The following is a 27835-nucleotide window of genomic DNA, read 5'->3' as shown; positions in this document are numbered from 1 at the left end:
CCCGCCTGCCCCTTTCTGAAATCCTTGCTGACTCAGGAGTGCCAAGTGTTAGTCCCAGTGCTGTCACTTACTTTTCAGACCACCTACAGTACTGAGTAAGTTCCATTAAGGAAAGTAGGTAACCTACATTAGAAACTGGTCATTCTAGTACAGGCTGGTCCATATAAGAGTTATGAAAGTCTGCTACCACTTTCAGGTAGGGACTTGGTCCGTCAACTCAAGTGGCCGCATTCCGTGCCTTTAGCTCCGAGAGGATCAGGTTCAGTCCCTGCTCTTGGCCCAAGCAGGGCTGGTTACTCCCTAGTTTACCAGTTTGTGAAAAGGGCATTCTGACATTTCCCTAACTTACAAGGATGAGGGTTAATTAATATTTTAAGTCAAGCGAGTCATAATCCTGTGAGAAAACCTGCTAGTTAAGGGCCAAATTCTTATGAAAGTAGACGATGGAGAATTATTCTCTAGCCAACAATCAAAATATATTGAATCCCTTGGCCAACAGTTCAAGCAATATTAAAAAAGAGGATGGAAATTGTTTTCTGATTGGCAGTTATGCTAGTAGTATGGGGCTGGGAAGGGCACGAGAACATGGTGGCTGGTATCAAATGGCTTAAGATTGTAGTGTGGGGCAATGTAAGGAAAAACTAACAGCAAGAAGGTTTTTGTTTGTTTGTTTTAAAAAAGAAACAAAAAAACAGTCACTGAGGAAAATAGCTTATGGTTGATGGAATTCAAAAGAAAACAAGTAATTTTGTTTGTTGCCCCCAGTTTAGACTCCTACAACTATAGATTGTCTTAGCTTGTCTGCACTAGTCTGAGGGTTAAAAGAGGATTATTTGTATCTAACCCTAAGATCTCTTATCAATAGGCAATTCCAAGAAATCCACTGTAATTACAAAGTTTTTGGCCTTTACACACTTTGACAACAGTTGCCTAGCTTGGCACCCTGTACAGTACTACCAAGCTGAATCTTGGCCCACCACCTTACACAGGATACAAGGGTATGCAAGAGACAGACCAGCAACACTATTAACTGAAAGTAGCTGCAGGAGAATTTTTACCTTGTCTGTATGCAGCTCCTGTTAGTTTTGTAGGCCGTTTCATTGGTGTCTGTGTTAAGGTTTCATGTCCATTATTACTTACCTGAAGCGCATTTGGTTCAATCTCTGTAGAGAGAGATACAACATGTCTATTACTAGGACAGTTTAATAAAGATGTCCTGGGCTATGTATAATCTGTAGAGAGACAGCTTTGTGGGAAACTAGACAGTACCCATCCACAGGATTAAGACATCCCACCAAGAGTCAGATTGACCATAGCCTTGCTTGTGAAGTGATAATGGAAGGCTAAACCTTTCAAATGAAGCCATCTATATAGAGGCAGAAGTGAACATGAGCAAGCGATAGTAAAACCTCCACCATAGAAACTGATTTACAGGTAAAGATCTGTGCACTTCTCTTCCTGAGACTGGTTATCTTAGGGTAAACTCATGAAAAAGCAAAAACTATAGAAAGCTAATGCCCAACAACCATCGATACTAGATCTTCCAATATGGAAGAGACCTCTAGCCACCTTCTAATTCATCTGGGGGAGATGACTGAGATTGCTACCCTCATGAAGTGCACTTAGCAATCCTGAATTAGTAATGACCATTGTAAAAAGGCTTTAAAAAAAAAAGCTCACACTGAGTCCCGGACTATGTTGAAATTAATTTCTTCTTCCTCATTTGAGTTAAGAGCAGGTCTAAAAGTCATGCTTAATCTATGAAAAGGCACTGGATGACAACTGCTCTAAGCAGGCCAACAAGTGAATAGTTTTAACCCCTTATGCCAGAAATCAGGATGGGGAACAGAGCTGCATTTGCCACCACTGCAGTTCTGCTGGTAGACAATTTTTTAAAAATATATCTATATATAAAAGCATTATGCTGAGTCACACATAGCTAGAATATCAAAAGGATTTTTTTGCTAACCAGAGTAGGTTTTAGTTTTGCATCCTCCTGAACTAGCTTGACAAGATACAGGATGGATAATTAGGAATATCCCTTGGGATGGATGGCAGCCACATCAGCAGTGAAATTGCTGTGGGGAAGAAATAAGTGGTTTGCTCTACTTCAGTTAGGAAGACATCCCAATTCCACAGGCATGGCGGTTTGTGAGGATACTAAGTAGGACTCGGAGACCACACACACTGCCTTAAAACATTCTTCCTGTCATCTCTAAGTATTCCTTGCATTGTAAAGAACATGGTCCACTTCCTTTTAAGAGGCACAGACTGTATTTTAGTCATTCTCTAGTGAGCTGTGTTATTGATTACTCTTTCGATAGTACATACTCGGAAGTGTTCAAAATGCACTTGTCTAGAGTTTGGTGTGTACTGGTGCACTGTACTTCATTTCAGATTATCCCGGAAGTTCTGCATCTCTAAAATTGGGCTGATAGAAAACTACCATTATTTTTCCATGAGAAATGTGGGAAAAAATGCACAAAAGTGTTTTGTCTGAAATTTCCTGTAAGGTCTGTCTGTCTGTCTGTCTCTCTCTCTCTCTCTCTCTCTCTCTCTCTCACACACACACCCACACCCACACCCACACACCTCCCTGAAAACTGGAAAATTTTTGGTTTAAAAAAGTTTTTTTTTTTCTGATTTTTTTTTGTTGGTTCAAAATCAAATAAAGTGGTTGAAAAAAAAAAAGATTTTTGTTTTTGGATGAAAAATGTTCCAACTGCTGTCCACAAAATACTTTGAATACTTCCAGCAAGCTCTTCCTTTAGGGGACACACTGCTTAGAAGAAAGAAGATATTTACCTCTTATTGTGGATTTGATCCAATCCAGGAAGACCCTCACCCTTGTATAAACTCCTGGTTTCTTTGGCCTGGCACAACCAACACCCCAGCTGATGATGCCATAAAGAATAAATGGCTCTTTTTCATTATAGCAAACCAATGGGCCACCAGAATCACCCTGAAAGCACACAGAGGGACTTCTTAGAATATTAGTAGAAACTTCCTACATTCATCTTCTACAATCTTAGTCTCAGAAGTGAAGAGCAGTCACAGACCATAGTTAAGGGGAAAAGTTTGAATAGGAGAACTGAGTGTGCCCAGCTCATGCTCCTGGTTTCTTAGTCATGGACTGGGATGGCTAATTCAATAAATCAGATTGCCTTACTAACAAAGTGGTCTGGAAGACTGAACACAGGGTTGGGAATCAGGAGGTACTAAATTCAGTCACATTTTATATAAATATTCCATTTATAATCTGTATTAGATTCCAAGCTTGTCACTCTGAAATGTTGCACACCTGTAGAAACAGTGTGAAGTGATGTAAACAGCAACAACAATGGTTGTAGCTCTTTGTGTTTAAAGTACCACCAGGTTCAATCATCACTGGGTTTTGCAGTCTGTTACTGTCCATTTTTTAAAGTTCTCAGCCATTCTGACTTTACAAATGACACCTGTGCAGTGTCAGCTACCATAAGACATGTATCTATGCCCTGCCAGGACTCCTAGACCACTGTGATATAGATAACCAACCACCACTCTTACTCCCCAGCTAATTTGCATGCATCAATTTCATTGGTTGTGCGAGGGAGACTGCACAGATAGTATATTACTTGGCTCAATTGCCATAACCATGCAACAGAACAGGCCTTCAGCTACTAGTTTATCAAGGGTTAATAAAGGTAAATAGAAATGAAATGTGTTACAGGCATGAATATTTTGTATTCTAGAGATAAGCACACCAGTAGGTGTTACAGACTGTTATAAGCAACCCATTGACCGGTTGGATTCTAGAACAATTACTAAACATTACTCTCTCATAACTAATATAAAACGTGCAACCCAATATTCTAACCTGGCTTTGTCATCTATTCACTGGGTAGGATTCAAGAAACATAAAAGGAAGAACGTTCCCCTCGCCCAGAGTTACTCAGGCCCGATCACAGTTACAGCTGAAAGCTCAAATACACCACTGGTTGTTTTTGCCACTAAGCTTCTCCAGCTCCATGTTTTGAATTCAGTTCTAGTTTGGGCTAATTGTGTTTATTGTTTTTTGATGCTCTGTGCATTGCCCATTCCTGCTGTAGACAGTTATTGGGGGCGGCTGCCTTGTTGGTAGGATTTGGTCTACCACAGTTTTCCCAACGCTTTCTACCACATTAAAATACAGCAGAAAAACAATCACCAAGACTCATCTTCAATGGTACTTGCATTTAGTAGCAACTCACCTGGCAGGAATCCTGCCCTCCAGAGGAAGCAAAACCAGCACAAAGCATCCTAGCTGTGATCCCTCCGGGGTGATTAAAATAGTAATTTTTCTCACAGACTTCACTCTCAAGTATGGGTACTTGTGTCTGCTGCAGTCGACTAGCAAGGCTCCCATCTGCTGGGGGGAGAAATTGGCAGAGGAACATTTATCACATTGCAAGCTATTTGCAGGGTCAAAGAACCTGCTGAGAATGCAAAACTGGAGACGGAAACCAACAGAAAGAGACGTCGGCTAAAAACACACGTTTCCTCATGTCCCCTTGCTAACAGCCACAGTTCTAATCCAACCAGGCAGCTGAGTACGGGAACTGGACTTTCCTCCAGGTTATCTGAACCTTCTGGTTATGTAATAATACAGGCTGGTGCCTGTACACATTATGTCAGACTGTGGAGGATCCCCTTTGCCAACAGTACAGTATAGCTATTTCAGAGCAGAAGTAGATGCTCAATTTGGCTTTGTTCAGCAAATGGACTCAAACACAGCTCCTGCTGGAAAAAGCAAAGGTTTTAGCTAGTGTCTCCCCAGCCCACCCCAAGTTTGTCTCCGAATGAACATACCTCTTGTTAAGGAGCCTCTCCTCAGTGCCCTGATCATTTTAGCCCTTTGATGGTTAGTGAGGCTTCCCACTCCCTACAAACCAGAAAGTAAGATCCAGAACATAAAAGCAAAAGCACGGGAGCTTTACTTAAGAGCAACTGCTAGGCCTGCAATCCTGGACAAGATTCTAATTATAGCTAGACAGCTGCAAATCAGCCAGCCCATAAGCGACATGTAAGAAATACATCTATTTGTACAGTGATAGCAGAAAGCTCCTAAATGCTAAAATCACCTGTGCGTAGGAAGAGCTGTGGATTCTGCCATCCATTCCCCACCCAGCATAGTGCACAGCACACCCGACAAGGATACTAAGAGATGCAGGACAGAGGTAGAATCTTCACAGACATTTCCATCTTGTTTGCCCATTTAGAGAAGAAGAACATACTACATACCTTCTTGGGTGCTCCCCCAGCCAGTCATGGTGCATAGAACAGAGGAAGATAACGGTTGTGTGCTGTTGGGCAAACATATTGGCCTCACAACAGTGTTATACTCCAGAGGGACATCCAGTTGGATCAGTGCAATATCAGAGTCATAGCTCACTGTATCAAAGTCAGGGTGCACCACAATAGTTTTCACCCTTCTCACCTGTACCAAACAGGATCAAACGTTAATAAAGCAAAATGATGAGATCAAAGAGGCTGGCCCAGGGAAGATACAACTGAAAATGGACATTAAAGAGAGATGGGTTTAAAGTATATTTTGGAAGAGACAAATCGGTGTCAGGCTGGAGAAGAGTCAAAACAGATTAAAAGAGGGAAGATTCAGGACTCTGGAAGTCACCTCAGTATATCCCCCAACTCTTGGTTACAGATGGGCCACAAATAGAAGAGACTGTATTAAAATCCCCTGAATTTAGGAGCGAGGATTCTATTTCATTTTGCTAATCTAAGCGGATACGTTTTTGCAGAAGACCAACATAAACTACCCCTATGATTTTGCCCCCTTGACTCAACTTAATGCATAGAAAGGCACTGGTCAACAAGTGATTCTGTAGGAAGATGTATTGCCCAACATTAAGACAGCAAGATGCTGAAAGCACTACAGCTTGTGTTTTGCCAACTACTAAACTTAAAAAAAAAAAAAAAAAAAAAATGATACTAACAAGAGAAAGCCTTAAAAGGTATCATCAAGGATTAGGTTTGCCATGCAAGTCCACAGACTATATTGTTTCAAATGCTCTTCTTCCCTTTGGTCACCCAAGACACCCACCTTTCTTTGGTTATTTCATCTTATTTGTTAGCACCGGGTTTTATTTAGTGCACATGGATCTATTACAAAGAAGCAGGGAAGAGGAATCAACACAATCCACATTTTAGCTTGTTTTGTGGAGTCTCTACCTGTTCTGTTGACTCCTTCAGGATTCTATCGTGGTCTCCCACGATGACAGTCCAATGCAGTGGTCTGTTTGTTCTGTAAAATAGAAATAACTGCACTGCATCTGTGTATAACCAGCCTTATGTATTCCTTATTCAGCACACTGACCATCTTGTGCTTGGTCTTCAATGCCAGTTTAATTAGTCACCTATCCCCCAGACTGACGAGTCAGAGTTTCACCATGACCAAGTCTTCTACAAGGGGAAGTTGCTGAAATACACCAGGTCTAATTTTATGTGAACCCCCTCTCCCCCACTGAGCCAATGTTTTCCACAGGAAAAGGCTAAAATACAGCCTTGGAAACAAGCAAAAGAAAGTTTTATAAGTGGGAGTGCGGGTACTTTTCAGCATTGTTTCTCTATCCTAGAGGAGGGGACATACACTGTCCCAAAAGGAATATCTGTGCACATAGAAGCACAGGGAAGCATTTGCCAGAGAGGTTTACTCACGACTGTATACAGTGGGCTGCTGTAAGTACCCATGTTGGACTGATGATGACACCGCCACACTGATGGTCACCTAAAAATTGCAAGCCTGCCTGCCAAGGCCAGCAATGGGGACATGCTTCTTCTCCCCCGACAACACGTCTGGACAGCCACTGTGGACTAAATGGGGGAAAGCCACAGACATCTGCAACACAACAGCCAGAAAGCTAGTGAGTGACATACTGACTTCCGAGACTCTCTTCCTTTGCACCTATCACATTAGTTTTGTTTGCAATTAAGACTATAAAGCAGATACACCCCAAAGAGATGCAGTACAGCAGGCTCCCTTCATAGGGGTAGCAGCTGGTGTGGTTACTTATTTTGAGCAGAAGAAATGCAAGCTTGATGTAGGTGGCTGAGAACTTGAATCCCGGACAGAGGTTCCATATTATACCTCAAAGAACAAATAAAGCCCAGACAGATGCTTGTATCTTTCTCTCACCCTATAAATACATGGATCAATTTCAAGTTTTCCTCCCCCAATCCAGGTTAGAAAGGATTAAACTAGATGGATAATGTGGCACTGGATGGGCACAACCCCTGAAAGATAAGTGGGCATTTCTCCCCATTTCTTCACTCTGAATATGTTTTATACCTCCGTACTGTGTATACCTTACAGCCCATGTGCACCTGCACCACTGAAGTCTATTTCCTAAGGATCCTCTGGATCTATTGACACAGCCCATTACAATGAGTTTGTTACCAACTTACCTAAGGGGATATTCTTTGGAGTGGTCGTCTGTAGAACAATTGGTTCTGCAACTACTGATTCAGCTTCTTCTGCTGAAGACAGAATAAATGGAACCTATTTTACTCTCAAGGCATCAGTCATGGCCCCACTTCCTCCTCCTCCCCCCAAAGCCCCAATCCTGTAGGAGGAACTCCTACAAGTGAAGGCCAGATCCTTCAATGTTAGCAGCTGGCATATAAGAGAGCAAAGCAACAGCAGTCATTCAGGGGACTGTTACCCCAATTTCCCACGTCCACTGCTGTAATAGGGCAGCAGTCCCTGGATGGGATACTTCTAGAAGTAGTTCAGAATGCCACAGAGTCTGCAAGTTTCAGGTATCAAAAAAGTGTCAGTGTCCTATCGGTGTTCCCAGTGTGGGAATTCAGTTCTTTCAACAATGGTAAGGAATCAGAATTCTCTCAGTAGAAACTGTTCCATCTTGAACTGCCCCAGCATAGTGATAGGGGATTATTTCAAAAATAAGATCAAGAGTTCAGAACACATACCAAAGGTCTTTCCACCAACCTGAAGGAACAAAGGTGAATCTGGCCTTAAACCCTCTGAAGTTGTTCTCCCCATCGCTTTCAAAATGTATCAACATTTCATTGCCAGGGCTCAGAATTGAGCTGGGGGTTGAGAACCCACACAGATTGGCTGTAAGAAAAAACAAGGAAACCCCCATGCTTTTAAAATTCAGAATATCACTTTAAACTCATCTCCAGCTTTGCTAAACTTTGTCCACAGGAGGGAAAAACCAAACAGGGACTTGTCATTTTCACTTGGCTCAAAAAGCCATTTTGTGGGGGACATTTTTTTTTTTTAAATTTGAAACAAACACTTTGGCCAGGTCCAATCGAAGGGTATCCAAGGAGAAGGAAGTAGTGGCCTAAATTAAGCTACTATATACTCTCAGGAATTAGACAACGTCCTAGTTTAGTTCCTATAGTGGAAAAATTAATAAAAAACAAGTTAGCTGCATAAGTGCCTCCCACCAAGAGAGCCTCTTAAAAGAGTTGCATTTGCCATCTATATACGATGGGCATTCAATGCCTCTTAAACCTGCACACACACATCAGCCACCATTTTGAGGATCTGGAGCACAACAGGCAGCTCCCCTTCTCTCTCTCTCTCTGCCTATATAAAGCACCTAGTCTCCCTACTGCCTGGCTGCTAGGAAATTTTCCACCAGAATGATATTCCAACAGAACATGTGGATTCTGAAAAATAATAATAATAAAAAAAATAAATAAATAAAAACCCCAAAAATTTTGCTGGAAAATTTGGATTTTCCTCAGGAAAATCTAAATGAGAGCTCTTTGAGCTGCGAGGATCACTGTAGGAGGAGACTGGCAGTCTGGGGAAAAAGCTGAAAAGTTCTGTTTTGGTTCTCCCCAAATGGACTTTTTAAAAAAATATAGAATTTAGCTCCCATCAAAATTTATTTGAATCTGTGACTGTTCTGATTCAGAATGAAAACGTTTTCAAGAGTTCACAATTTGTGTGTGGTAACTAACGTCTGTTTTCTGGTCCACTCTAGTGCTAATATTTATTTTTAAAAACCCTAAAGACATGAAGTACGATGACCATCAGGTTGCAGATGGACAAACAGAAGGGAAGTGGCTTGGCCAAGACCAAGTGTCAAAGCCAGGATCAGAATTCAGAATTTCTTGCCTCTCGTTCCTCCGCATTGTACTGGTTTCCCCTCCTCCCCCTTGAGTCAAGTACAAGTCTGCTGTCCAAAAGTTGTCCTGAAAATTTGTAATAAGCGTCTCCCACTTTGAGTACAGAGTTATTTTTCTTCAGAATGGAAATGTGACTCAGTGAATTGTGTTTTAACTCACACTGTGTGGAGGAAAGAAGTTCCATGTCACAAAGGATTACGATTTTGAAGTCTGGCTTCATTTCTACTTGGAACAAAAGCCCCAGATTTCAAAATTCTCAAGGGAATATTCCGAACTGAAAATTTGAGAGTGAAATGTTGTTCGCGGTATTGTTACAGCTGTGCTGTCTCTCCGCTATCCTGGGACCAAGATGGGTGAGGTAGTATCTTTTATTGGAGAAAAAGAGACGCTTTCCAGCTGAAGAGCTCTGTGTAACTTGAAAGCTTCTCTCTTTCACCAACAGAAGTTGGTTCAATAAATTATATCCCCTCACATTTCACCCTGAAAGATAAGGTAGGTATTATTTTGATTTAGAGACTTTTAGAATTTTATATCATATAAAATCAAGATTCTAAACAAAAAGATGTTTGTAAACAAAATGTTTCATTTTGACATTGGTAGATTTGCCCCCCCCCCCCACATATGCCCCCGATTTTGTTATGAAACGAAGTCCAGCAAAATTGGTTAGATTTCATGAAGTGTTTCAATTTTGACAGACCTGCATAGTCCAGCAGACTATGGTTCTGTCAAAGTCTCCCTGACCAGCTTTAATTTTTACCTTCTTTGAATGCAACAAAGCAGCTAGAAACAAAGTGGAGAACCAGCACTATGGACTGCAAGGTGCCAAGCACTCTGTCTCCATCCCACAGAGCACGGGAGCACATACTTCAGTGCTTTGCTGGATCAGCAGCACAGTGCTCAGCACCGGGCAGGATTAAGCCCAACATGAGCAGTCAGATCTCTGCAGTCCACCAGCAAGAACTCCAATGGTTTGGGAACCCCGATGGCACTGGAACACCCTGCTGTACTGAGATGTGCAAGGAGGCGGAGTTAAGGCGGTTGTAGGAACCTTAATTTTGCATTTTCTGACTAAAGTGGTTTAATTCTACCACCGAAGTGTCACTAATGTAGCTTGTACTCTTTTGGCAGCAAGCTATTGAAGACTTAATTTCTGTAATGGATTCTACATGTGAGACTGAATGAATACCCAGCTGGTGCTCATCTTGTGTGTCGCTGTAAAGGACAACTGCATCATAGATACAGCCCTCGCTGAATTCAACAGCAAAGTCTTCAAATTCCAGCTGGAAAGAGAAGAGAGACAAAATTAATAACGGGGGGTTTCTCTTTTTACGCCCTTTGTAAGCAAAACATTAACTCTAAATTTAACTCTGAGTCTTAGTCATTGCCAAGATTTGAGTAACAGCTATAGAGCCTGTTCCTAGTGCACCTCAAAAGAAGGTGAAAAGATGCATGGGCTCTTTAACTCTATCAAAGTTTACTTTGAGCACCTCTTGTAGTGGAGCTGACCCACCACGCAGTGGAACTAAGCTTGTCCCTTTCGGGCCAGTGTTGCTTTCCGTGATCAGCAAAAAGCTGACGAGTTTGCGGCGGCTGAACCACAGAGGTGGGTTTAAATAGAAATTGTCATTTTTTTTTTTAAAGTTTTTAAATCAAAGCCTACATTTTCTCTTTAAAACGATCACATTATCATCACAATGACCCTTTAAAAATCCAAACCATGGTTGGCTGTCGTTGTGATTCTGAAACACTCAGCAGCAACAATAGCGTTGCCTGTATAAAAACCTCAAGCGTGTGTATTCAGTGTCTTAATACAAACAGCAGATTACAGAACTGTATGAGCATTAGTGAGAGGCCAGCCCATGAGCAACAAACCTGCATGCACTTAGACAGACATGGGTTTAATGATTCTTTGCTTTTACACAAAGGCTGCAGTGGACAGACATTGCCTTGGATGGTACAATACAGTAGCTTTATTTTTATCTTTGGGTAAGGTTAATCCAACAGGTAACCTCACTTTAGCTGGCACAATTGCAATGACAACAGGAGGAAGGGCAGGCATCATACCGCAACAGCAAAATGTCACTTCCAGCACCCCCAGTAGGAACAGTCATCACATGTGTCAGTCCTACCTACTGCTTGCTTAGCTCAGTACCATTTCTGCATGTTTAACACTCTGGTGGAAGAAGGGGACTAGATAGAGAGCAAGGAGTTCTGTCCTCCATATCCCCACCCCACCCTTCTGAAACTTTGCACTATCTTTCCCAAGATCAGTGGCAGCTCCAGGAACCAGCGCTCCAAGCGCGTGCCTGGGGCAGCAAGCCAAAGGGGGCGGCCTGTCGGTCCCTCCGAGGGTGGCAGTCAGGCACCCTTCGGCAGCATGCCTGTGGGAGGTCCACCGGTCCCGCAGATTAGGCAGTAATTCGGCAGCGGGTACGCCGAATCCGCAGACCTCCCGCAGGCATGCCGCTGAGTCCGCGGGACCGGGGACCTCCCGCAGGCATGCCACCGAAGGCAGCCTGCCTGCCGTGCTTGGGGCGGCAAAAAAGCTAGAGCCGCCCCTGCCCAAGATGCAGTTACATTAATTGGAAGGGCTGATACCAACCAGCTTCAAGCATCTACAGCAGCAGCAGTTCAGTATGCCAGTTCATACAGAGCTATACAAACCATCTAAACTGGTTAAAACACACCCTGTGAGAAGCCTAAGCTGAAAACCTTACATCTTACAGGCTTGTGCATTGTAGATGTTTCCAGCAGGATTTTATTGAATTTTATTCCCTGAGCAGTCAATGGCAGAGGTTTAAAAGCAGCATCTCCCTTCACTGGGGAGATGGTTGGGGTTGGCCCTGCTTTGAGCAGGGGGTTGGACTAGATGACCTCCTGAGATCTCTTCCAACCCTAATCTTCTATGATTACCTTTATGACTTTCTCTACTGGGGCTTCAATGAACCAATGGCACTTCACGTTACTGGGATACAAGCCAGGGTAATTAGCAGTATCAATCTTTCCCTCTTCCACCAGCACTGCAACACTTCCACAACCAGAACCTATCACATTGGGTTAAGAAGAAAAAGTCAGATTTAATAGCGAAGTTAAAAAAAAAAAAAAAAAAAACAAAAACTACTACCACCACGTGCACCAGGGATGGTTTCTTTGGTTTTAAAGGAGGTCAGGTGGCAGAGAAGTATGTACAAATGGTATGTCTGAAGTCACCTGCTTCCGATTCCTTATGTATAGCTGTGAAGGTGAATTCAAAGCCACTGCCGGTGTTGCTTCCATCAGAAACTAGAGTAACCATTGCTCGGTTAGAGTCTATCAGCAGGGGGGTTGGTAACACATCTCCACAGATTTTACCTACAGGGAAAAGATTAGACTTATTGTTTAGGGTGGTAGCATACACACACACACTTTGTCAGACAGCTTACTTTTTCAGATTCACTAAACTGTATACAATATTGGAAAGTCACGTATTCCAGGGCAGACTCTGCGAAGACTACTCCAGCATCAGTTTCGGTTGCCTATAAGGTAAAATGTTTGGAGACAGAACTGCATCCAAAACAACCACAGAGGCGATTCAGCTCAAGGTTTCATGGTGGGCTAGTACTGGCACATAGCCACTAGTACTGTTCAGAGTATAGAAGGAGCAAAGATTTGCAAGTAATATTTATTCTTTAGCAATTCAGTCTCAAGAATGGATAATAAATTTAGACTGCAAGGGAAAAGTCCCCTGTCATTATTTATCCATAAAACAGACATATTTATTGTGCTGTATAAGTAAAAAGTTTGAGTCAACAAGATTTTTCAGATAGGCAGAATTATGTCTTTATCTTGCATGTTCTGCGTTGTACCATTGTCATTGACCATCCTTCATTAAGGACTCCAGCATCAGAAACTGGCTGGCAGTTTTGTTGATGTACGAGGCCAATTAGATGACAGTTCAGCTATATGGGGCTAGTAGGAGTAAAAACTTGTTTTTTTATACAAGGCAGAAATAGGAGTTTGAAAAACACAGTGGAGAAAGATTTTTTTTTTTTACACTTTTTATAGTTTTCAGACTATAGTCGCGCACTAGGAGTCAGAATGGACATGAATATCTACCTTCCCCCCCCCACCTCCCTTACTTAGCTTTGCTTTGACAGCTTCAGTGCCAGGGCAGCAGGGCCGGCTCCAGGGTTTTGGCCGCCCCAAGCAGCCAAAAAAAGCCGCAATCGCGATCTGCGGCGGCAATTTGGCGGAAGGTCCTTCGCTCCGAGCGGGAGTGAGGGACCGTCCACCAAATTGCTGCTGAATAGCTGGACCTGCCGCCCCTCTCCGGAGTGCTCGCCCCAAGCACCTGCTTGCCAAGCTGGTGCCTGGAGCCGGCCCTGCAGGGCAGATGACAGTGAAAGGTTCCTTGATTTGTAATAAGACACGAAAGGGCTCGAACGTCATCAATGTTCACGTTTCAGATTGCTAATTGCCCGCCATGCCAAGTATTGATATAAGAGATTAAGGCATTCTACGTACCAATTAGCTCTCTTTTGTCCGAATAGAAGGACACGTAGTCATGGTCACACGTGATCTGGCTCTCTAGGTCTAATCTGGTGAACTGTATCAATATAATCTTGTCTTCTGGCACAATTATATTCCACATGCACAGGCTCAAAACAAAGAAACAATTAAGTCAGACAACAGAATCAGGGCTAGAGTGAAATTTGTGTGACTGCACCCTTCCCTCCCAAGCAGCTCCAAGGGGCGGGGGTGCATGCTGGAGTGCCAGAGGGAGTTTAAAAGACACCAAGGACAGAGCACATTATCATAAAGCAAAGTAGTTTATGCTTCATCAGAGAGGGGTTTAGCTTCTTCCCAGAACTATCACCTTCCTCCTTCACTCTGCACCACCACCTATCCACCCACTTTAACTTGGTCTGGCCTCAGCATTAAGTGTTCTTAAAGCCCTCCAGCTCACTCCAGATGTGTTTCCACAACTCTAATGTAGGGAAATTCAGATGGTTGACAATACTCTTTCTCCATCTATGGATTAAACCAGGTGTGTGCGCATTTACAACCCTATATCCATCAGCTCACAGTCACAGCCAGATCAGCTCAAGCTAGGGTGTCACCAGCTCCAGCTAAGGAGTAATAAGAAACATATGCTGGGTTTTTAATGGTGGTTAGCACAACACAAAGTGCTTTATTGCAAGAGATAACCGTCAGTTCTCTCCTTTGTGCTCAGACTTTGGATCAGTGCTGTGCTGCCAAATGGATTGTGTCCCAGGCAATTCATGGCAAGAGAGGAAGCCAGGAAAATACTCACACATGCTAAAGCCTCTACCAGCTTATGGCCAGTGTCATAGGCGCCGACACTGTGGGTGCTCCGGGGCAGGAGAACCCACAGGGAAAAATTAGTGGGTGCTCTGCACCCACTGGCAGCCAAGCTCCCCTCACGCCCCACCCCACCTTCTCCTCTTCCCCTAAGTGCGCCACGTCCCTGCTCCTCCACCTACCTTCCAACGCTTCCCGCTCGGCCACCGCCGCCAAACAGCTGTTTGGCAGCATTAGCACGTTCCAGGAGGGAGAGGGAGGAGTGGGAATGTGGCACACTCAGGGGAGGAGGTGGGACCGGGGTGGGGATTTGGGGAAGGAGTCGGAATGGAGGCAGGGCCTCATGGAAGGGGTGGTGTGGGGCCAAGCACCCACTAGAAAGAAGGGAAGTCGGTGCCTATGGCCGGTGTTACTGAGACCTTAACCATTAGCATTCCCCAACCAGTGACTGGGCTCACTGGGCTAAATTCATGCCCAGGATAAATCCAATCAAGTCAATAGTTATTCTGGCACTGAATTTGGCCCATTCTATGCACAACCTCCACATTGCACAGCTAAAAGTTATACAGGGACCTACAGGGCATATCCGCATTAGGACAAAGCATGATCTTTTAATATCTGTTAGCAAACAACTCAAAACTTTAGAGCAGGAGTAGGCAACCTATGGCACGCATGCCAAAGGCGGCACACAAGCTGATTTTCAGTGGCACTCACACTGCCCGGGTCCTGGCCACCAGTCCATGGGGCTCGGCATTTTAATTTAATTTTAAATGAAGTTTCTTAAACATTTTAAAAGCCTTATTTACTTTACATGCAACAATAGTTTAGTTATAGATTATAGACTTATAGAAAGATCTTCTAAAAATGTTAAAATGTATGACTGGCACATGAAACCTTACATTAGAGTGAATAAATGAAGACTCGGCACACTACTTCTGAAAGGTTGCCGACCCCTGCTTTAGAGTATACAGAACAAGTTCGTTATTCAACCCATGAACATGTTAAAGAACAACTTGCCAGGTATATACTGGAGTTCACACATTTTGAAAACAAAACCACCTTTTATCCTACTGTGGATAGGCACACAGGCACCAGTAATAGAGACAAAATGGCATCTCCTTGTTAGGCCAGCCCAGTAGGATCTGCAATAGGCACATCTCCTCTGGAGGTTTCTTTTGGCACATCGCCAGCTCTCAAGCATCTTCAGAAGACATTAAGGGATGGATCTGTTCCCATTGAAAGTCCTAAAGACTTCACTGGTTGCAGAACCCTGACATTAGAACAGTTTAAAAATTTTAATATTAAGCTAATTCACAGGCTTAATCCAAGGGCATCAATTTTATGAGCACAGTTCATATAAGAACTAGACCAACAAGAGTTGTGTTTCTCATTCTAACGTGCTATTTCTGGGTAACTATTGTTGCCCAGTACCAATCCCACACAAGCAAACATCACTACAGAGATGTTTAACTCTAGATACTAATTTTTAAGGTTGATACATACCCGCAAGTTCAGCCACAAACTATTGACTTGATTGTGTTCACTGACTAAATCAGGAGTAAGAATTCATGTATTTGCAGGCTGAAGTCCTATGGCTAGAGCGATGCATGTGGTCAGAGGAGATAGTCACCCCTTCTGACCTTACAGACACAAACAAAATGCCCTCTGAAAAGTGGCCCTTCACAAAAGGGCAGGTGTTTTTGATGATGTACAGTGAATACCTGTTATCTAGGTAGTTACTCTCACTGAGTTGGGGATACTGAATACGGCCACTTTCTCCAAAGACCAGCATTCCATGGGAGCTGCATCCTTCAGGAAAGTGTGGGGGAAGGTGATCTGGCTCTGCAGCTAGAAAGAGAAGAGCAATAGGTAAAAATACAATTCTGACACTGGCATTGTTTGGGAGAGGCAGGTCTACAGTTCGTGAAGCCATTCGATTAATGCCACTTCACACCCTGAGTGCTTGAGAAAGACCCAGAGATGGGTCTCAGGTGGTAACCACACTTCTTCTGAGGCCAGGTCAACACTAGAGACTATTATCGGTATAACTGTCGCTCAGGGGTGGGAAAAATCCACAACCCCGAGTGACATCATTATACCGATCTAATCTTTGATGTTCACAATGCTATGTTTGCGGAGAAAATCTCTCATCAACATAGCTACTGCCTCTTGGGGAGGTGGATTAATTACACTGACGGGAGACGCAGAGGAACATCTTAAGTACTACAGCGGCGCAGCTGCATTAGTGCAGCCTTTTAAGTGTAGGCCTGCCCTTAGAGTCCTACTTCTAAATGAGCCAAAATCCTTTGCAAGTGTGAATCAAAGTCAATAGAGCTACACAAATTTACTCCAGTTGAGGCTCTAAATGCACTATTTTATTAATGCTGTTTCTATGGTTTACGGTTTAATTCTGGTCATTCTCCAACTATGCTCGTAGTTTGAGTTGCAGGAATCTTCCAAGTTCTGCTCTGCAGGGTTCATGTGAACATTTTTTATTCTGCTTCTACTTAATATTATTCCAGAGTAAGAGGCACTGTATGGTTGCAGACTGGTTCTTCCCTTTATGAGGAGATCAGCCCCAACAAGATATTGTGGCAAATAAGTAATAGCACAGGTGAAGTGTAGGTCATAAATAATGCCCTCTATTCAATAGGTTCTATTTGAACTGCAGTTTTAAGTGTATGGTTGGACGATAGGGAATTCATAGATCTGTTTATAGCTTTAAATGTGTAGTTCTGATAATCAACTAAAAAAAAAAAAGGGCAAGCTTATTCCACAGATCTGCTCCGTGTGTGTGTTTAAAGTCATATTTGCTCCAAATCAATAGTGTGGACCATTTCAGGGATTCTACAATAGCAATTTACAGATTCCCAGTTGACAAGGATTAGAAAATGTAATTTATTGGAACTGGACAAGTGTTCTAGGCCAGAGAAGTGCTTCTCTAAATCAACAAAACCACATGCACCCGGAAATGCTAGCTGGATTGGCCATCAACATTCCATTTAGTGGGGCATGTGGATCAAAGCTGCCCTCAAAGCATTATGGGAGAGGGACCTAGATACAGATGCTGTTCCAAGAGAGGTGGTAGTTCTGGTTTAACCTTCATTTCCCCACTTCCTGCTCTAAAATGAGAAATGCTTCACACTATGTGCACCTTGATGGAAACACTCTAGAGCCTAACTGGGTCCGTGGGGCACATGGCAGGTATCTTCTAGAACCTCATGATAAACAAGCAGGAAAAGAGAAAAATTGCTGGTAAATGTACCTACCAGGGATAATGTTCTGGGTGATGAAGTCCATCAGTTCAGCTACATTGGAAAAGATGCCTGGGGAACCCCTTTTACTGATGCTTTTCTCAAGGACATCCCAGCCTCTTGCACAGCCAACTCCCCATGATGTGACGCCGGCCAGAGTCCAGATGCCACTGGCTCTTCTACACACGAGAGGACCTCCAGAATCGCCCTTGCCCAGGTTGGGGGAGGAGACAGGAAAAAAGAGCAGATATTTGTTCAAATGCGATGATACAGATTCAGTGAATCACCTCATGGTTTCACCTCTCAGAGAAGAAGCTGCCACTCTTTGGAAGATTGACAGAAAGGTTCAGCGTCACTATACATCTGTTAACCATTTCTGCCCCCTTCGCACTAAGATGTTAACGTCCGCATTGCGGCAGTACCTCAACCAGCGGAATACACCTGGCCCTCCCGCAACGGTAGCACAGTGGACTGTGTGTGCACTGCAGGGGGCGGGGGAGAATGACTTGGTCTCCTGGCAGTAGAAGCACCCTTCTACCAGAGAAAGCATGGGAAAGGCTGGTGTTCTGATGGACACAGCTGCCAGCAGCTTGATAGATATGGGGAGGAGAGGTGACTACAAGAGAAACGAATACACCAAGTAGAAATGGTCAAGGTATGTTTTTTAAAGCCTAAAGAGAAGGCAAAAAAACTCACTTCAGCCTCCTCTCTCCCAGTACAGTGGTATCACGTACCCCTTAGGCTGTGTCTCCTGTAGCCTCTTGGGCCGCCTGCCGCCACTGTGCTCCCATCTGTGCAATTTCACCAGTGGTAGCAACAGTAGCTTAGACAGGGATCAGGCATATCATTCACCATGTCATTTAATCCCATTCAGGCCAGGTCTAGACAAAAAGGTGGTTAAACACACCAGTTCCTTGTCTATAGCAGCACTCCTACCAGTGGGAAAATTCCCCCCAAAGGCTAGGATAGACAAGGCCTTCATTAGCCTAAAGCTCCTTTTAAGGCCTCAGTTCAGTAGCAATGTGCTAGTAGTAATGGACAAGTTTCCTTTCCTTCCTCCTCCTCCCTTCCCTCTTTAGGGCAGGTGGCCATTCTGGTAAGCAAGAATACAGGAGTGGCTGGTGGGAAGGATTGGAGTCTGCCTCCATTTGCAGAACTCACTATACAGGAAGACCCTGCAGAATGATGACCTTTTACCTTGCAAGCATCCTTCCCACCATCAGGAAAGCCAGCACACAGCATGGAGCTTGCTACTGGAGGCAGATGCATTTGCTTTAACAGGGCACTGCAGGTTCCCCTATCAATGATGGGGAGCTCCACCTCCTGTAGAACATTAGATAGTTCACCAGCTGCAGAAGGAAGGAAACAGGCAACATCAGACATTCTAGAACCCCCCTCCTTGCTGCACAGAGCAGGAAGTTACGCTGCAGATCTATAGCCATATCCTAGCTACCATGATTTCATTCAGTATCACACAGGCAGGGCCGGCAATGCCGCCTCTTATTTCGATTAGCTGAGACCTCTCGTTAACAGGCCTTGTTTTCAGGTTTGTACAATTTCGCCAAACTAGAACCGTTTGAGCTAACATTTTCCACGTTGGTGGAAACAATTCAGCCTGAGGCAAAGTTTCAGCCGAAATGGTTCGGCCATATCCACGAACAAGGCTAGGGGAAAAAAATACACTGATTTTCCCTGGGAAAATCATTCTAGTGACATTTTCTCTTAACTGCTCTGGTGCTCCCAGCTTTGGAGCAGGGACCTGTAGTTTAGCAGGGGGATGGCCTTGGTGTCAGGGATGTGCCTTTTACTGTCCTCATGAAAGTCTTATAACAAATTTAGGCAGTCTTGGGGGGGGGGGGGGGAAACTGCAGCTTCCAAATGCTCAGTAGAGACTTTTTTTTATTTCTCCACATAAACTTTCTGATGATTGCATCCTCCATCCCCTCACAATTTCTCCATGCAACTGGATTATGCATTCACAGTGACTGAGCATGTTCCCTCCAGCCCAGGGCTATGCGGGCTCAGAAGGACATTTCCTGTAATGGCTGATTCAGGTAGGGGCAGTAGCAGCCCTACCCATTTTGCCGTCCAGGATGGAAAATGTTTCTGGTGCTCCCAAGCAGCGGAGTCAAAAACAGGCCAGGCAATCAGCAGAACAAAAATGGCCAGCCAAGGAGAATGGAGCAAAAAAGAGCCAAGCAGCACACTGGTACAGAACCCCCTGGTAGTTGGCACCCAGGATGACAGCCCTGCTCACTCACCATTAGAACTGGCCTGAGTACGGTTGATTCTGGGCACTGGAATTGAGATCAGAAGGCCTGTTTCTCTGTGCTGCAGCAAAGTCTATGGGATTTTTGCTTTGAACATATAAAGGGCTACATAATGCTATGCACAAGCAACCTTACTTCTAGCATTGATTAATTTTTGAGTGCTTGACTTTGCAACCTTAATAATTTACACACACAAACTGTTAAAAGAACATTAAGGCCCAAGTGATCCCATTATATATCTTAAAAAAAAACTAGGAAGAAGGCAGAGATGCATCATCTAGTGGTTATGTAACGCACAAAGATTACAACTAGATCATGGAACTTGGGCATCAGAAGATTGGGTTTTATATCTAGCCCTTCACCAAGTCATCTTTGTGCTTCAGTTTTGCCATCCACATGATTGGGATGGGGCGAGGGGAGAGGAGGATACTTCTCTACTTCACAAGGGTGTTATGGAGCTTAATTAATTGTTTACAAAAAGTTGTGAGATGGGTGGAGGAATAGCGCTATGGAGCTGCAGAGTAACAGGTATGGAGATTCCAAGGCTCTGCCTAGGACAGTGCTTCTGGCACACTGGTCCTTTGCACATCACATCTGGAAGAGACCTCCAGAGCATAGGATGGTTCGTCATGGTATCAGCAAAATAGAGAACCACTGATTGGCTTTTCCCTTTGGCAGATGTTGCATTTCTGTTGCAGAAACAGGGCGGCTCCCTTTTCTTTATCTCATTACCCACACATCAATGTTGTCATCGTAAGAACCTGACATTTTACTTACCCTCAGACACTCTGCCCCAGCCACTAGCAACACAAAGAGTCCCGGCCTCAAATTTATCATCTTTGTGGGGAAGGCAAATTGGCTGAACCCGATGTCCTAAGAAGGAAAGTGCACACATATGTGAGTACATCAACTCCAGGCTGTTCGGAAGCAATTCTCTCTGCACCAACCAGATAAAAGCAACAATGTCCTTTGTGTGAACAGAATGGATCAAGGTCCTTTGAACTACACATTTTTCTAAAGCAATTCAATCAAACGGCTAAAAATAAGTCAAGTCAATCACTTTTAAATGGAGGTAATCTTGAGACATCACATTGTTTTAGAGAAACTAATGTGAACAATGTTTTGGCCGGCCATGTTCAAGTGAAACGTAAGCAGCAAGAACAAGACTAGAGGAAAGAGACCGGGGGTGGGGGAGGGAGGGAAAAGGAGCAACAGCATGAAGGACAGAAAAGAGAACTGTCCTATGTACAATTCTCATACAGCCTGCAATCGTGTCCAGTTGTAGATCCTGTTGAGCATTCTATTCTCTGAAGACAAGAATGCTGACCATGTGTCAAAAGAAGTGGAGTTCTGATTTACACAGGACATTCAAAACTCAAATGCTCAGCTCTGTTCTCGAACTAGGTGAATATCTTTGTAGGTTTCTTTTTGGGGATCAGAGGAGAAAGGGATCAAAGCTACTTGACTTGTCATGGCCTAATTAATTTATTGACAAACCTTAAAGAACACTTACCAGTGTAGAAGACAGGCCCACCTTCTCCTGGAGGGATCATCCAGATGACTCAAAAGCTGTTTTCAAGCATTATGACTGGAGACTTAAGTTTCTTTATCCACAAAATAGGTAAATAGGTAGTAGTAAAGCAAGCTTCCTCTCACTGCCCCATCAACAGGCCTCAACTGATCACTTCCTGGCTAACAAGCGTAGTTTGGTTTTCCATACCCATTCAATCTTCTCCACTCAGAGCAGCAAACAGGTGCAACTTTAGTGCTATTTATCACAATGATTTTGTGATGTAGACACCTGTCCACTGGGAGCTAGACTAAGACCAAAGTCATTTTAGAAGAGCCACTGATTGGAATTGTTACCATCAGGTAGCTAATCACAGCCGACTTGGGTGGGATTTGATAAAGCAGTGAAAGGATCTACATATCCCATGTGGTCTCCTGACCCTCTATGAATCTGTATGCAAAAAGCCACACTCCAGAAAGCCTTTTAAAATGGCTTTAAAATTTCCCTTGTGTTCACCTTTGCCACTATGACAGATACTGGATTATGTGTGTTTAAAACAGGGTGATGTGCATTTAAATTTAAGCCATCTTCTCATTTTGCCAGATCCATTCAATGATGGAACAATCTGCTGTTTGTGGCATCACATCTCTTCCTACAGTGAAAAGTTCCACTATCACAAACAGTGGAGACTGGTGGTGCTGAATGAAGCGGACAAGAGGGGCAAGCTAATTAGCGAGGAGAGAACTTTCCGAGAGGTAAAGAAAATATAGAATTACTACAACCGGAAGACAATTTGACTTTTTGTGCTCTCTAGTGTTGCAAAGATCAGTAGTATGAACAAAACATGAGAAGCCCCAGAACAAAGACTTGACTTGAGGGACAATTATTTGGACAAGGTCACTAAGACTAGACTGGATTTAGCATGGGTAACCTACTTGGGCAGGAGTAAAGACACTACCAGGAGGGTGTTTTATATGCTGGAAAGAGCATTACAGAGAGATAGGAGAATAAAAGGTTGCTCTAAACTAGCAAGTTATATATCGTGAAAGATCCGCTCTGAAGCACTTTCACTCAGTCTCCTCCCTTACCGTACTTTACTCTGTATTTCAGATATAGCAGAGCGATATCAGAATGCATGTAGCCAAGTCTGTTGAAGTCAGGGTGAACAATGACTTGTGAGACAGGAATGTTCTGTTCTTGCTCGTCTGCCTTTCTGAGGTTATGTTCTCCAACAGTCACAATGAGATTCTTCACTAGTTTCCTGACAAACAAAGGGCAAGGTTAATGACGGAGAGGTTTGCCAACACACTTCAGCCTGTTACGCATGGAGCCAAGGCTGATAATTTCCTATAAGAAACAGCTATGTACAAGCAATTCTCTCATTACTGAGAAGTTCAACACATGGAAAATGTGACCTTACCACATCCTTCCCTGCTGAGGACCTGAATCTAGCCTTCAATAGCAGGCTTTTTCCAGCTATGCTACTTTCACTTGGCCTTATGCCTGAAGGGGCCGCATTGCTCAGAGTCAGAGTGCTAGAATACTGTTGTGAGATTTTATTTCTTAATTGGCTGGCTTTTTGTTCTACTTCCCACTCAGTAATACAAGGACTCATAAGCTTTGGCCTGGATTCTGCTTGCAACAATGGATGACCTGCAGCCTTTAGACTGGGATCTTTAGAGAGTTCCAAGGCACCTTAAATCAGTGGGAGATGAGTGCTTAAGTTCTTTTGGGCCCTTTAAAAAAAATCCCCTGCTTGTTTTTAATTCATCATGTTTGGGAGAAGGGGGCACCTAGAGGAGAAGATTTGGAGGCGGAGGAGAGCCCAAGAGAATAAAACCTTTGAGGGGGCTTTAGGAGGTTACATATACTTGAGACGAATGTTTAATATTTATTTGGAAACAGTCATGTCTCTGGTACTGCTCTTGGGGGTTTATGAACACAGCAATGTGGCATTGTGCTTAATGAACTCAGGTATTTTGGTGCTGCCTAGGACAATCAATCACACTGGGTTACTTCTTTTAGCATTTACCATGTTAATTAGTAAGCTCCATTTAATCTTTATTGTACACTAAACTTACAGGTGATCCCCTTATTTTTACTTGCAATGTATTTACTATATTCTCTTGAGAAGGACAAGTAGTATCCAAGTTGTGTACAAACCTGATCTAGTCTGTACAGGAGGGTGACAGAGGGGTAGGATGGTTTTTCACTGGACTAAGACTCTGGAAGTCTGGATTCAATCCACAGCTCCATCTCTACACAGCAAAGAAAAAGCTCCTTCTTGGGACAGAGTATGTTCACTCAAAGTACAATACTCAGCTAGCAAAGTCAGAGTCCCAGCCATCATGAGCTCTACTACTATTTAATCCATGTAGAGAACGGTGAAGGTTTTAAATTGCCATCTGTGAACCACCAGTAATCAGGTGAAATATTCTGAGAACCATGGAGTGGGCAGCTAGGGTTTGGGGAGGGGTGAAGAGCAGGGCTTAATTTGTAATGAAAGAGGCGCCAGGGCTCAAGCAATTTTTTTTTTTTTACTTTCATAAAAGGTTCAGCGAGCCCAGAGGTGCTGGGACTATGAACTGCCCTTGCAAGCCCCAGCACAAATTAAGCCATGCAGAAGAGCCATTAAGATCTATAGCTCCTGAAGTAGCTTGCAGAATGAAACAGTTGGAAAAACCCAATGGATTAGACCAGTGGTTCTCAAACTTTTGTTCAGGTGATCCCTTTCTCATAGCAAGCCTCTGAGTGAGACACCCCCCCTATAAATTAAAAAATTTTTTAATATATTTAACACCATTGTAAATGCTGGAGGCAAAGCGGGGTTGGGGTGGAGGCAGACAGCTCGCAACCCCCCATGTAATAACCCCACGACCCTCTGAGGGGCCCTGACCCCCAGTTTGAGGACCCCTGGATTAGACGCTATTGCTCCACAAAGAGAACGTGAGTGTAGCATAGCACGGCCCTACTTCAGATATTCTAATGGCATTTTCTTCTCCAGCTGGGAAGCAGCACACACTAACATTATGGAGCTTTCCTTACTAATAGACAGGGGCTTTAACGAAGTAACTTAAAGGCTAAAGACAAAAACAGTATTCTCTAACTTACTGCTCAAGGGTGAATACGCAGTGAGCTGCAGTTACAACCACATCTTCTTGTATTAAACTGCCACCACAGAAGTGGAAACGACCCAACTTGAGAGATACCTTTACAAAAAGAAAGTCACACACATTTAAGGTGGAGCTAGTTAAACTGCCCTCCAAAAGAACATCTGAAATCTCACAACGATCTGAGGAAGTTCTTCACCCTCCCCCAGATCACGACAGATGGCAGTGCTCAAAAAAGGGAGGTTTTGAACCCTCTCATTTCTAGACAAGGATTCCCAGATGACTGGTGTCCAGAGAAATGTTGTCTAAATTGTGGACTCACCCTTGATAGCTATCCCTAATTTCACAGATATTTGGGAAGAGCTGAAGAAGCAGAGTGTGGATCGAAACTTGGAATTCCCTGAAATGCAGAAGTGCCAAGAGGGAGAGTTTTGTTCTTCCTTCTTACTGTTATGTAACACCAGAAATTGTTTCATGGGGTGAAGATAGGACCATAGTAACAGGAAGTAGTAATGTTACAGTGTCAAAAATTGCTAATTTGCTTCAAAATGAAAGTCTGGAAGCAGTGACCCAATCCTTTTATTACATGAATTTAAGTTTGCAGAGTGAGAACATTTCTGTGAAGTGAGACTTCCCTGACTTTGCCAACAGAAGAACCAATTAGGCAAGAATTCCTCCACCACAAATACAGCTAATCCAGCATTTTGAGCTACTATGAAGAAGCGACAGATGAATGTTAGGACTCTTACAGCCAACAGAAGGCCAGTACGCAATACTGTTATTAAAATGTGGGCTGTTTCCTTATATGAACGGGACAATTTTTGTATGTTAGAGGCATAACAGTTTGGAACTTATTCCCTGAAGGTCAGACGTAACCTCAGAGTTATCAGTTATAGGGGAAAAGTCGCTCAAACTAATCCACCCCACAGATTACATCCAAATCCTTTGGGACAGGGATGTGCTTTTGGGGACCAGTTCGGACACAAAAATACCATGTACATTAAACACTCAGGACTAGATCTTCAGCTGATGTAACTCAGCATAGCACCACTGAATTCAGTGAATTTACTCCACCTAAAACTCTGGTCCCCAAAACTGTGAGCAACTTGTACTTTAGTAACTTCAGGGATTAAGGGAGAAGAGGGATTTTAAATTAAGACAGGTTGAGAAAGGGTATTTGGCTCCTTACTGAATGAAGGCATCCTCTCAGTTATCGTCTATGCCTTGGGGGAAAAAAAATCACCTCTCCCTCAAGAAGTTACTGTATTTGTGTCACAGACCTGCCAGGGTTGCCCCCCAGCCACTGAATTTCTGCCTCCAACAATTCTAGAAAAGAATCCAGACAGCAGGAAATTTTTCTGGTTCTCCAAGTCAACAGGACGAACTCCACATTTCAATCCTACACCAGACAGAAAGGAAAATGTTATGCACTGAAACGACATTGATACATACGAGTGTACAGCCTCGGGAGTCTCAGTAGGACATAAAGCTGATTTTGTAATCAACCTCTAACAGAACCCCTAGTGGCCAATACTGGGTATTGCATGTTTAAGTATTGGATTACAAAGCCTTAAACCAGTGGTTCTCAATCAGGGGTACACTCCCCCCTCCTCCCCGGGATACATCAACCTATCTAGATATTTGACTAGATTTACAACAGGCTACATAAAAAGCACTAGTGAAGTCAGTACAAACTATAATTTCATACAGACAATGACTTGTGTATACTGCTCTAAGTACAATATTTATATTCCAATTGATTTATTGTATAATTATACAGTAAGAATGAGAAAGTAAGAAAATTTTCAGTAATAGTGTGGCTGTGACACTTTTGTATTTTTATGTCTGATTTTGTAAGCAAGTAGTTTTTAACTGAGGTGAAACTTGGGGGTATGCAAGACGAATCGGGGCGTACAGTAGTCTGGAAAGGTTGAGAACGACTGCCTTCAACAGTAGAACCTCAGCGTTATGAACACCAGAGTTATGAACTGAGCACTCAACCACACACCTCATTTGGAACTGGAAGTACGCAATCAGGCAGCAGCAGAGACCAAAAAAGCAAATAGAGTAGAGTACTGTGTTAAATGTAAACTACTTTTTTAAAAAAAGGAAAGCACCATTCTTCTTCTGCATAGTAAAGTTTCAAAGCTGTATTAAGTCAATGTTCAGTTGTAAACTTTTGAAAGAATAACCATAACGTTTTGTTTCGAGCTACAGACATTTCAGAGTTGCGAACAGCCTCCATTCCCGAGGTGTTCGTAACTCTGAAATTCTACTGTACTAAGTTTGACTTCCAAAATGAAGCGAACTCAGGTGTAGAATATATAGAGTGCACAGGAATGGTGTGTCTAGAGAATAAATCAGAATGTGCGAGAGACTGAAGTCAATTTGTCTTAAGTGTGATGGTGCTTAATAGTTAATTCAGCTGCCATCAAATGTATCAAAGCTATTCATTCACTCAGCAGTTGAAGAAAGAATAAAGATGACAAAACTATTACTGATCAAATGTTATTGGCACTTGTAAAGTTACCTAACAAGTGCTATGGGATATAGTGCTGGCCTGTTTAATCTATTTTTTCAGTACCCAAGAGGGCTCTGCAATATTAAATATTTAATTGAGTATTTACTACTTTCAAGTTTAAAAAGCCCCTTGTGCAGTACACAAAGGGGCCAGCTAGAGTCAGTTATGAAAGATCCTCTCTCTCTGGCTGAATTGAACAGGGTCAGCTTGCAATCTTTTGCTTCAGGTTGACAAGCAGTCCAAAGAGACATATATTCCCTGAATCCATTTGAGAAGCGATTGTACCTTTGAAACTTGAGGGACAAACAGAGGGAAAATAGGATTGTGGCCAGTTGTGTCTGGTTTGCTTTTAGGTACTGTAATAAACCAGGAAGTTCAAAATAAATCTGTTGCAATCTCATTTATGTTTTTTTTTGGGGGGGGGGGGAGGAAATCACCCAGCAGAAAATAACGTACTTGTTTCACAGACCTGGCAGAAGACATGCCGGGGCCTGAAGAAACCCCTCTTCATCTTATCCACTGCAGAAAGTTATTAATCACAGTTAACAATATACACAAGTGATTGTAAAGATCTGAGACACAAAGAAAAGAGCTACTGAATGGTAACTCCTCATACCAGGGTCCCGTATCCCCAGGCTGGATGGTTCAGAGACAGATAGATCTTCAGCATTCTGGCTCCTCCCCTGATGGGACAACAGCAATTCTTCTGCACCACTCAGCTGGTCTGT

General features: G+C 43.2%; 1 protein-coding gene across 1 annotated transcript in view; it reads right to left on the bottom strand.

Moving 5' to 3' along the window:
* OVCH1 (ovochymase 1) overlaps positions 1–27618 on the bottom strand; it is a 49137-nt gene extending 21519 nt beyond the window's left edge. The window contains exons 1-20 of the mRNA XM_029912805.1: positions 27564–27618; positions 25867–25985; positions 24588–24685; positions 22565–22737; positions 20744–20839; positions 18894–19045; positions 17712–17904; positions 16164–16290; positions 13645–13778; positions 12352–12492; positions 12055–12185; positions 10328–10421; positions 7985–8113; positions 7441–7512; positions 6697–6874; positions 6208–6280; positions 5260–5455; positions 4230–4387; positions 2806–2962; positions 1059–1163 (exon numbers count right to left, since the gene is read on the bottom strand). Of these exons, the coding sequence (XP_029768665.1) occupies positions 1059–1163; positions 2806–2962; positions 4230–4387; positions 5260–5455; positions 6208–6280; positions 6697–6874; positions 7441–7512; positions 7985–8113; positions 10328–10421; positions 12055–12185; positions 12352–12492; positions 13645–13778; positions 16164–16290; positions 17712–17904; positions 18894–19045; positions 20744–20839; positions 22565–22737; positions 24588–24685; positions 25867–25985; positions 27564–27618 (2581 nt within the window). The remainder of the gene's footprint in view (positions 1–1058; positions 1164–2805; positions 2963–4229; positions 4388–5259; positions 5456–6207; positions 6281–6696; positions 6875–7440; positions 7513–7984; positions 8114–10327; positions 10422–12054; positions 12186–12351; positions 12493–13644; positions 13779–16163; positions 16291–17711; positions 17905–18893; positions 19046–20743; positions 20840–22564; positions 22738–24587; positions 24686–25866; positions 25986–27563) is intronic.
* Between the last annotated feature and the right edge of the window lie 217 nt (positions 27619–27835).

Source organism: Terrapene carolina, unplaced genomic scaffold (genome assembly GCF_002925995.2).
Source record: "Terrapene carolina triunguis isolate 2854851 unplaced genomic scaffold, T_m_triunguis-2.0 Scaffold247, whole genome shotgun sequence".
In the NCBI taxonomy this organism is placed as follows: domain Eukaryota; kingdom Metazoa; phylum Chordata; order Testudines; family Emydidae; genus Terrapene; species Terrapene triunguis.
The sequence above is the reverse complement of the archived record's forward strand: the minus strand, read 5'-3'. Positions and strand labels throughout refer to the sequence as shown.